Genomic DNA, 11484 nt, shown 5'->3' with positions numbered 1-11484 from the left:
CTTGGCTTTCCCACAGCCCTTTCAAGCTCTCAGATTTCCATTCCTGCGATGCTCCTGCCTCTAGTAAAACCTGGAATAAATTCATCTGCACCAGACTCTGTGTGGCCTAGTCCCTGTGTGTGGGAGAGGGAGATGTCCCACGGAGTCCCAGATTCAGTATGGGGATTTGAAGAAAGGGTGCTCAGTGGAGCTGTAGGTGACCACAAGTGCTGTCAGGACAGATTTCATGATGGCATTTGGGGACATTAAGGTTTCCTGGTTTCACACGGAGAATGTTCTAGGGCTTGGAGGTCCCTGCTACCTACCACACTACACACAGGCATCCTGTTTGTAGACACCAGATGCCCCAAATCTGGCAGCTTCTAAGGACCTGAACCCATCCCTACCCAGTCCAAACCACCCTATCGCCTTCCCCATCTCCTCAATAGTCTCCTACCCCCTGTAGCCTGGACCCGCCCGCCCACTTCCCCAGCTCCACAGTTCCAAGGGCTTCAGACCAGGCAAGCAGGTGATGGGTGGTACCAGGTCCACTAGTACTACAGTACAGGAGTAGGGATTGATTGGCTAAGGAAATGTGGACTGGGCCCTGGTCTGAAATGAGTGTCTTTATTGCTTGTACCGTACAAATACGAGGAGTAAGGAAAGGCCAGTAGGGATGGGAGAGAACTGTCAGATAAACATACACACATAAAAGGAAAACACAGACGACCCCATGCCATCCCTGCCCACCCCCACCCTACTGCCTTTTTGTAACCACCTAGTCTGAGGGGTGGGGTGGGAAAGTAAAACCAGGAAAACTCAATTCCAAACACCCAGAGATATTGGGGATGGGGAAACATGGCCAGAGCAGCAGGTGGACCCTTTGCACCTGCTGTACCCCATGGGATCAAATGCTCAGGCTGGGGTTGAGGCCTGAGACCACTCACACATGTGCTGCATACAGCTGTGGGCACCTGCATCCCAGGAAACTGAGATGCTCACTGCTAGAGCAGGGTGCACACTGGCACCCACGGCACTGACACAGACTCACTCGCACATTCAATTTAAGGCTCCAGAACAGGGGCCCTGGAGATGAGGAGGCCCCCATCCCAATGTGTACCAGAGATACCTGTCCCCATCTCTGTCCCCTCTCAGACCTCAGTCAAGTCCAAGGGGCCCAATACTGTCTCGGTGTAAGACGTGTAACAGCCAAGGTTGGCTTCCCTCTGCCCCAGGCAGAAAATGAGCCGTCCAAAGGGGATAGGGCCCAATGGGAGGCAAGGCTGGCTAGAAGGAAGGCCTGGTAAGGCACGGAGCTGTAGGCAGGAGGGCTGGCCCCCAAATGTTCCTCCTGCTCTATCCAGAATCAAGAGAGCAACTTGGGAGAAAGAGGCAGGTTCAGGAGGCAGCTCCTGGTCCTGGTTCCCCCCACCAAGACCCAAGGACTTGGCTCCGTTTTCCATGGAGCCAAACCCAGATCCCTTGGTTTCCAAAGGCCTCTGCCTGTCCCTGGACATTATTGCTTTTCTGCCCCAGGTGAAGTGGCAGCAGATAGACTACCCAGATGACAGCATAGAAGGAATCTGGGGTGCTGGGGGGGGGGCAGGTTTCATCCAGATGTGGCCTTTGATGGCTTGCCCCCAAACCCAGGTGACCCCATGGCTCCCCACTTCACCCTCCTGGAGGCTGTGGTGATACAACTACTCTCCATCCTTCCAACAGCCCACCCTTGGGCAGGCCCCCAGCACTCATCTGGAAACAGAGGGAGACTGGAAGAAAGGGCTGCCAGGACCGCCAAGGCTGGGCAAGAACTGAAGTAGAAACTGGGTATGGAAGTGAGGGGAACAGGGAAGGGAACACAAACCAAAAGGCAAAAGAAAGTTTTCTTTAAAAAGCCACCCAGGCAGTGGATGGCGGCCATGCTTGTGTCCTGTGGTGGCAGAGGGTTGCTCACTCTCGGATGCTGGCCGAGTAGGAGAACTGGGGGAAGTGTGTCCGCTGGTCCAGTTCCAGCGAGCCCAGGCTGTCATCTGTGGGGTTGGGTGGAGATGCCGTGGAGATGAGGGGACAGCAGGCGTGCCCACCCCCACCCCACTAGGAAAGTGCCACAGAGAGAGGCGCTGGGACGACAGAAGCCTGAGCCAGCAGTGGCCCACAGCACTAGCACTGAAGGAAAGCAACTTGCTTCTGGAGAGAGGACTTAGCCTCCTCCCCAGGCTGGGTCTTCTGAATGTCCTCTCCCCTCCTCAACCCTCCCCATCACCAGGGTCTAGCTCAGACTCCTCGCTGGCCTGTCCCCACCCATACTCACCTGCAGCTAAGGGACTGTCAATAGCCCTGGTTCCAATGCCAAAGGTCTCCACTTTCCCAGGTGACCCCCAGAAGCTCCTACTTTAACCCCAGGTCCCATCAGCCCACCTACAGCCTGTCCTTTCACTCTAAGGTTCTCTGATGATTGATAGCCACAGGCCACTTCTGCCTGGAATGCATCTTTGCTGCCACACTGCCAGGCCAAGTTTCTCCTCAGCCTTCCCTAGTTCTGGGAACCCAGGGAAGCTGAGAGCTCAGAGCTGTCCCAGGACCGAGTGCCCAGCCTTGGGGTGGCTTCATATCAAGAACACAGTCAACAGAGTACTCTAGCCCAGAAGCCAGGACACACTATAGGCATAGTTCCTGATGACCCTTACAGCAACAGCAGACCTTGCAAGCAGATCTTAGAGGAGACTGGCCAGACCCAATAAAGGCAGCCAATCAAGGTCCCCCTGGCAAGCAGGACCCAGGGCAGACCCACCTCTCAGCCACCCAAGGGCAATAGGTCTCAGAAACTCACAGCGGTCTGGGGGTGTGATTGTGATGGACTGGGCAGTGAACTCATCGTCGAAGTACCTTGTGTCCACTTCGGAAGTGACCTGAGGTTTAAAGGGTGGCAGGAGCTGTGGAGAGGAAGCTGGGTCAGCAATGGCAGGTCACCTGTGAGCAGGTGAGAGCCCTGGAGCAGGCGAGACTGCTCACCTTTCTCTGCACCACATCCTGCCAGTTGATGCTGAGGAAGAACCTGTGCTCCATCACCTCCTTCGCATCACTGGGCCCTCCGCCGAGCCTGGGCAGAGACAAACATCACCAACCGTCCAGCACCCAGCACCCAGCATCCAGCATGGCAGGTTCTGGGAGCCAGGCTCAAAGCACAGGCAGATATGATCCAGAGTCCAGGGCCCCTGTGTAGCCTTTGACGATGCTGTCCCACACAAACCACCTTTCAGACAGGACCTAAGCTTGGAGAGCTCATGCTTGGGCCAGAGGCAGGGAGAAGGCAACCTGGGCCTCATCTCTACCCATGAAGAGGTGGCAGGTTAGCAGGGTGGCAGGGCAGGCTGTGGCAATGCCTACTGTGGGGCCACTGGGGCTGTTCAGGGAACCACACACAGTCAGGTCACACCTCTGCTTAGGGTCCTTCTTCAGCAGTCCAGCCAGCAGGGACTTGGCCTCGGGCCCAAGTGTTCGTGGGAAGCGGATCTCCTCCATGAGGATGAGCTCAAAGAGGCGCTCGTGATCCTGGTTGTAGAAGGGTAGGCGGCCACACATCATCTCGTACATGACCACGCCCAGCCCCCACCAGTCCACTGCACGCCCGTAGTCATTGTCCTCCAGCACCTGGAGGAGCAATAAGAGGCTAGGCAGGGGAAGCTAGAGCGTCTCCACCCTCAGAGCTCCCTCCGCCCTTGGCCTGCATGCTCTCATGCCCCCACGCCCAGACACCTCAGGCGCCAGGTACTCCGGGGTACCACAGAAGGTTTTCATGGTGGCCCCATCACTGATGCCCTCTTTGCACAAGCCAAAGTCAGTGATCTTGATGTGGCCATCTTTGTCCAGCATGAGGTTTTCCAGCTGTTTAAAAAAAATATATATGAGGGGTAGATCCTCCCAGGGTTTCCCTCTAGTGCAGTGCTTCTCAACCAGTGAATCAAAACCCCTTTGCACAGGGGTCATCGAAGACCATCACAAAACACAGATATTTATATTACGATTCATAACCAGAGCAAAATTATACTTGTTAAGTAGCAACCAAAATAATATCATGGTTGGAGTCACTACATAAGGAACTATATAAAAGGGTCACAGTATTAGGAAGGCTGAGAACCACGGCTTGAGAGATGGTGGCTTGGGATGGCGAGCTATCATACCAGAGGTTCCTGGAGGACAAGACAGCCATATAGCAATGCACTGTGGTTTCAGTTTTTTTTTTTTTTTTCTTTTAGAAACATGGTCTCCTGTGTAGCCCTGGCTGACCGGGAACTCTGTTAGGATTAAGGTACCGGCCACCATGCCTGGCCTGGTCTTAGTTTCTTAAGGTTCAATGTGAGGTGTACTATGTTCTCAGAATTTGGTAATTTTCAGGGTCACTAGGTTTCAGGTTAAGCTAGGTTTTTTTTTTGTTGTTGTTTGTTTGTTTGTTTTGGTTTTTTTGGTTTTTCAAGACAGGGTTTCTCTGTGTAATAACCCTGGCTGTCCTGGAACTAGCTCTAGTAGATCTCGATCTCACAGAGATCCGACTATCTCTGCCTCCTAAGTGCTGGAATTAAAGGCGTGTGCCACCACTGTCCGGCCCTCAAGCTAGCTTTTAATTCAAAGCAATCCTCCTGCCTCAGCCTGAGTATTAAAATTACAGGCATGAGCCCAGATCATTGTTTTTAGTTATAAAACACACACTAGGGGAAGAGTACAGAGCACAGAGCATCCATGACACATCTACAAGTCAGGCTCCAGCAGAACCGTGGGAGCCCATTATGAAGCACTCTGCCGTTGCTTGGTCTTCTCTGGGCTGTATGCTGTGCTGGCCTGTGCGCTGCACACCAGCAGATACTCCACCACAAGCTTCATCCCAAGTCCAGCTGAGAAGGGTTCATCTCATCTGTTCCAGCCTCTCCCTCAATGTTGGCCCATGGAATGCAGCCACAGTCGCTGTGCGGCTTGCTCTGCTACCTAGAGTTTCCCCTGGAAAATGCCACAGCACGTGGTGCCCACTTTCTGGTAGCAAGTGCTGTGGGCAGCATGGACAGTGTGCTCTAAGTGTGTGCACACCTTCCCCAGTGAAGACATGTCCCGGTTTCTGGTGTGCACAAGGCAAGCAGATGGCTGGCAAGTAGTTCTGTGTCACTGCCAAGTTACGCTCTGGATGCTGCCAACCCACAACCCATCAGCAGCCTGCGGTGCTCACAGGTCTTCACCATAGAACTTTTGTCCAGAGTGTTTGCCACGGGCCAGCCTGGACCTTCTGTGCATTCCTACCCCCACCCCCGACACTTGTCCCCAGGCCTTTATCTACTCACCTTGATGTCACGGTACACCACATCTCTCGAATGCAAGTACTCAAGAGCTGACACGATCTCTGCACCATAAAATCGGGCCCGATCCTCCGTGAAGACTCGCTCCCGAGAGAGATGGAAGAATAGCTGCAGGAGGAGGTGAGGCCTCAGCACTGGCTCCCCAAGTCCTGGCCCCCCAGCCCCATGGCATGCCCCAGAAAAGACAGGCTTCAGCAAGAAGGACCAAGGAAAGAACAGTGCGTGAAGAAAATTTGAGACAAGGATGAAGGATGCAGACCAGCATGGTGAGGCTCGCCCACAGCCTTAGCACAGGGAGGCTGAAGCAGCTAAGTAGAAATTCAAGGCTAGCCTTCGCTATAGGGTGAATTTGAGCCTAGCCTGGGTTAGATAAGATTCTATTTGAAAGAAAGAAAGAAAGAAAGAAAGAAAGAAAGAAAGAAAGAAAGAAAGAAAGAAAGAAAGAAAGAAAGAGAAAGAAAGAAAGAAAGTGAAGAATGAGGCTGGTGTGGATCTGTAATCTCAGTATTTAGGAGGCAGAAAGTGGAGAATCAAGAATTCAAGGTCAGCCTTAGCTACAGAATGCGATTGAGTTTGAAATCAGCCTGGGTTATCTGAATGAGATTTTGCCAATAAATTAGCAAATGAACACATTAATTAGCGACCAGACCGGTAAGTGCCAATGCAAGGGTAGGTAGGTAGAGACAGTATGAGGGGACAAGTGATAGAGGGGTGACAAAAGTGATGAAGGGGGCAACCAGCCAACCAGTGACTGATCCGCGGAGCAAGGCAACTGGGGCAGTCAGTAGGGCCACGTCTATCTAGGGCACTACTGAGACTGAGTGTGCATTGGCGACAGACACAGACACAGAGGCATGGTAGAGACTCAGCACTCGGGGCTAGGGCCTAGAGCCCATGTGCTTTCTCAGGTGTCCCCAAGAAAACCTTTCCTTGCACTGGCAGTGCACACCACAGCTCCTGCACCTGGCTTTGAATCCTGCCCAGCAGCACGGCAGCAATGTGAACTTGGGTGAGTCACCCAGTAACCCGCCCCAAGCTGTCCACCTCTTGTACCACCTGCTTCAGGGAGAACAGGGTAGAACGTGCTAACAGTCAATAACTCCCCCCCCCACACACACACAAACATGCACTCGCCCGTGTGTACCCCATCTCACCCATCTTTGCTTCCCTCACCACGACCAAAAAGTGGCCAGATGGCAGAGCTCACCTCACCCCCGTTGGCATACTCCATCACGAAGCACAGGCGGTCATGGGTCTGGAAGGCATACTTCAGGGCCTGTGAAGGGAACCAGAATGCTGGGACAGAAGGAAAGCTCCGCCAGCTGGAGAGCAGGAACCTGAACTGGCACACTCAGCCGTGCTTAGGTCACAGGGGTTCAAATGCCAGGCATGTTCATGGGAGAAAAATATGGTCTGACTCTCCAGAGCTGTCTCATTAGCGCCCACCTTGTTGACACACACAGAGCTGTGCTCGCTAGCACATGAACCCGAGTGCCAATGGACTAGGCGCTGACTCTAAAGGCAAGACAGATGGCTGTCAGTGCACAGCTGCCCTCAAACTGTATCCTAAGAAGCCCTCCAGAGGATTCCTCACCAATCCTCACCAATCCCTCTGCTCACAAAAAATATAAACTATGTGGTTCTGTCTTCCACATTGAGGTATCTGATAAAATCTCATGTGAACAAGCACCATGTCTTCCTAGGGCAGCATGCTTAACCTAGCCCCCTAAACTGACAGAGACGTCACAGAGACCTCGGCCTCAGAGCTGCCTTCCACGTCTCTGCAGCAGGAGTCAACAGGCACACCATGACAGCATGTTTCTGTCTATGGTACCTTAAAACCAAAACCAAAAGCAACCTTCTCACTTTGGCCAGCTGGGTTGGGCGCCCCTCACTCCCAAAGATGGCTGCCATGCAGCTCTCACCCAGGGCCTGGTGTTCAAGCAGCCTGGGAGCCCCGTGATACTTTGCCTGGCCTACCTGGCCTACACCAAAACTGCGCTTACAGTGGCAAGGCTTTAGTTCTCTCCTAGAGCTCTGCCCGAGGGTTGGCAGGGAGGGAACTCACGGTAAGGAAGGGATGCCTGGTGTTCTGCAGGACCCGGCTCTCAGTGACTGTGTGGGCAACTTCATCCTGTGAACAGACAGTGCAGTTGAGTGGCAGGGACACATGCCAACCTGCAGCCACCACGGAGCAAAATCCAGGTGAAACTATGCCCACCCTGGGAAATCAGAGTGGCGGGGACAGAACAGGACTTCTCAGGCCCTGGCCAAATGGCAGCCCAGATAAGGGTGGTCTTAAAGTAACAGTGAACAGCTGCTGTGATTCTACAATGGAGAGATGGGCTAGCACCACCCAAGCCCAGGCCAGCCACTAGCATTCCACTGTAGCCCAAATCATCAAGGACCCAAGGGACCATGTGTGCTGGAGACTTGGTTCCCACCTACTGCACTCTTGGGAAGTGGAAGGCTATGGGGACATAGAACCTAACGGGAGGAAACTAGGTCACTACAGGTATGTATGCCTTGAATGTGCTATCCTTCCCAGGCCCTCTGCCATGTGCTCCTATAATGATGTATAATGTCTCCACAGGCCTAAAGCCACAGAATAGTGCAGTCGGGAACTGAAAAGTGTGAACAACCAGAACCTCTCCTCCTCACGCACTGCCCACCTCAGTCTGCCAGTGACCCAGAACTGCTGTGCTCAGCCTGTCAGTGATGCAGTACTGACATGTAGCTTGAAGGTGGCAACAGCAGACAGTATGCAATCTTGTCTCCACTTCCCAGGTGGGAGAGCACCTTTAGAGAAGGACCTGGCTCTAGTTCTAAGGAGTACTTCTCAGGGTGAGGCCCGGCACCAGCAGAATCCACCTCCCAGGGAACTTGTAGAAACACAAACTCCCTGGGTCCACCTTGTCAGAAACTCAGGGTGGGCACATGGGGGGTAGGGAGGACATTGCTTCACAAGCTGAAGTTTGGTGTTTGCCCAAGGGCAGGACTGTAGGAAAGCTTCCTGACCACTCCCTTTACTACTTCAACAACCAGGACGAGGGCTTACACTCGGGAGATGCTGGGTATCAGATCACTTCTGATTATCACAAGTGGGGAGGCTGCTGGTACCTTCTGCGTGCACAGCTGGGGATGCTAACCCTCCTATAATGATCAGAACAGCCTCACTCTGAAGAAGGATGAGGCCCACAATACAGTGCTGAAGCTGACAAGCCCTGCCCTGAATCAATTTTACCAAGAATCTGTAAGTAGTTTTGTTTCTTCTTGCAGAGGACCCAAATTCAATCAATCCCCAAACACCCATGTTAGTCCACCCATAATGGCCCACAACCCCAACTCCATGAGACCTGACGCCCTCTTAAGGCTTTCACAGGCAACTGCGCTCATGTGCACTCTCCCCACAAAGACATACAAGTACTCTTTTAAACAATGTTTTTAAATATACACAGGTAAAATGATATGGCTAGAATATACCAGACAATACTCTAGGCACAAAAAAAAAAAAAAAAAAAAAAAAGAGCTGAGGGGCTGTAAAGATGGCTCAGTGGTTAAAAATGTTTGCTTCCAGAGGACCCAGGTTCAATTCCTGGCACCCACGTGGCTGCTCACATGCTCACAACTTAACTCTGGTTTCAGGAAATCTAATGCCTTCTTTTTGCCTCCTTGGGCATTGCACATATGGTGTGCAGACACACATACAGGCAAAACAACAACACAATTAAAAAACAAAAACAAAAAAAGGAAGGAAGGAAGGAAGGAAGGAAGGAAGGAAGGAAGGAAGGAAGGAAAACAGCCTATAGAGGACAGGCGGTCCACGCACTTATAGACAGCAGTAGAGAAGCAGAGCTGTGAAGAACACAGGCTTGTCTCATTGGGAGGGAATGGATGTGTTAGTCTGCTAATCTGGAAAGTCAGGCCTCTCCTGAGCATGGTTTCTCAGTCAATATAACCCATTCATTGATACAAAGAGGGTTGTGTACTCAGTAGTAGTAAAGCACTACTAAGCTTATCACAAACCCTTCCTTCCACTGGCACTGGTGGTACACTCCAGAGGCAGGGACAGGTGCATCTTTAAATTCAAGGCCAGCCTGGTCTACTGAGTGAGTTCTAGGACAGCCAGGGCTACACAGAGACCCTGTGTCAAAACAAAACAAAACAAAACAAAGAAAACAAAAAAAAAAAATCCCTCCTCCCTAGAACCTTATCCTGAGCACTGCTTCTTAAGCCACTCTTGTGGGCAAGGTCAAAGGTGCTCTGCAGAAGGCGCGTACTAGAAAAGGAGTTTTGATGCAGCCACCTCTTCAGTTTTGCTGTGTTAATACCCTTTCCCAAAGTTGCACTGTTTAAATTTGTCAAAAATAAACCAGGGTCATACTCCCCAAGTCTGAGCCAGCCAGGCTAACTACATTGTGCTGAATCAGGTTTCCTTCTTGCCTGTGGTTCATCTCCCTGCTGGCCGCAGCACTTGCAGGGATCCCCACAGAAAGTGAGAGCAGAGTCAATGAAACAAGGCTCAATACTGGCAAATGCTTAACAATCACAACCACACAGACAGTCTAATTGTGTTTATTTTTCCTTCTTAGAAGTTTCACCCAAGCATGGTGACTCATGCCTTTAAACTTGAGCACTTGAGAGGCAGAGGCAGATTTCTGAGTTTGAAGCCAGCCTGGTCTACAGAGAGTTCCAGGATAGCCAAGTGTATGTGAATTTGGAATCTTCTATTATAAAAACTTTAAATAACGTTAAAAAAACAACAAGAGGGGCTGGAGAGATAGCTCAGAGGTTAAGAACATTGGCTGTTCTTCCAGAGGTCCTGAGTTCAATTCCCAGCAACCACATGGTGGCTCACAACCATCTGTAATGAGATCTGGTGCCCTCTTCTGGTGTGTGGGTATACATGTAGGCAGCACACAGTATACACAACAAATAAATCTTCAAAACAAACAAAACCAAGAGAACTGTTTTGGCTGGGATCAAATCCAGGAACTTGCACTAGTCGAGCAAGTTCCTGCATGCTGAGCTCTCTCCCTATCATACTTCCTAACAGCACCTGCTGAGTGCAGCTCAGGTCTTCTGGGGCTCAGGCTTTTCTCCTCGGACAGTGATCCCATGAGCTTGGGATAGAATGTGTGGGGAAAAATAAGGACACAGCATCAGATGGCAGGGGCAAATGTCCCAACCCTGAAAGAGCTACCAAGTATGGTCCAGCACCAGACAATAGCTCATGAGGACACTGGGGTATATGGGTCAGTGGCACAGAACTTGCAGGGGTAACTAGAAGACCCTGGGCTCCATTCTCAGCATTCTTCCTCACTCCTAAAAAGGATGGCTCTTGTCATCTTAAGGTACTCATTCTGGAATGGAGCCTTGCGTATGTCTGTCACATGCCCCACTGCTGAGCCCTTCCCATCCATTATAGGCCACTGTTATAAACCAAGCACTAGGGCCCAGCAGAAGCAGCTGGATGGGCAGAGATCAGTTTTCCTGAAAACAGGAGGCTGCATGATAAGAAAGTTTCCTCTGCCTTTTAGTCCCAATAAAAGGTAGCCCGAGATGACCTAATGTTAACTATTCAGCTTTCCCTCTGTGTTCTGTTTCCTTGCTGCTGTTGACATCTGAACTGTTCTGTCCTGACCTGGAGGGAGCACTCTTTACAGAACTGAGGCTGACCTACTTCACAAATCACAACTAAAGCCAATCAGGTCTAACCTAAAGTTACTACAATGCTAGTTTTGGACACTCCTGCTGAAGTCTCCCCCACACCCCGGCCCTCAACGGCCCACCTTGGCAATGATGACTTCCTTCCTCAGGATCTTCATGGCATAATAGCGGCCAGTGGCCTTCTCCCGCACTAGGATGACTTTGCCAAAGGTGCCTTTACCAAGAAGTTTGAGATAATCGAAGTCGTTCATGGTCTGCAGGTAGGGAGAACACACAGCCTTTGGTGTTTGGTATTTGGCCCATGTGATGACAATTTAACAAGGAAGAGGACACTCAAAAGACACTATGGCTCAAGGGCTTCATGGGGGACTAGGGTAGAGGAAGTAGATGGCAACTCTGTGTGCTGGAGCTGCAGGCAGGCCTAGGCTTTCCCAGCATGAGCCTTCAACCTTCCCAACAGATTCAGAGCAGTTTGCCCTGGCACTGTCTCTCA

The 11484-nt window shown here is 51.5% G+C and overlaps 1 protein-coding gene across 2 annotated transcripts in view; it reads right to left on the bottom strand.

The window, feature by feature from the left end:
* Positions 1-585: 585 nt before the first annotated feature.
* Positions 586-11484, bottom strand: part of Akt2 (AKT serine/threonine kinase 2) — a 48933-nt gene continuing 38034 nt past the window's right edge. For both annotated transcript variants that reach the window (XM_038338869.1, XM_038338870.1), the window contains exons 6-14: positions 11114-11245; positions 7390-7455; positions 6529-6597; positions 5307-5429; positions 3736-3864; positions 3416-3630; positions 2992-3079; positions 2810-2912; positions 586-2009 (exon numbers count right to left, since the gene is read on the bottom strand). In XM_038338869.1, the coding sequence (XP_038194797.1) occupies positions 1930-2009; positions 2810-2912; positions 2992-3079; positions 3416-3630; positions 3736-3864; positions 5307-5429; positions 6529-6597; positions 7390-7455; positions 11114-11245 (1005 nt within the window). In that variant the 3' untranslated portion in view covers positions 586-1929. The remainder of the gene's footprint in view (positions 2010-2809; positions 2913-2991; positions 3080-3415; positions 3631-3735; positions 3865-5306; positions 5430-6528; positions 6598-7389; positions 7456-11113; positions 11246-11484) is intronic.

This window comes from Arvicola amphibius, chromosome 8, assembly GCF_903992535.2.
Source record: "Arvicola amphibius chromosome 8, mArvAmp1.2, whole genome shotgun sequence".
NCBI classification, from domain to species: domain Eukaryota; kingdom Metazoa; phylum Chordata; class Mammalia; order Rodentia; family Cricetidae; genus Arvicola; species Arvicola amphibius.
This window is presented reverse-complemented; position numbering and strand designations above follow the sequence as displayed.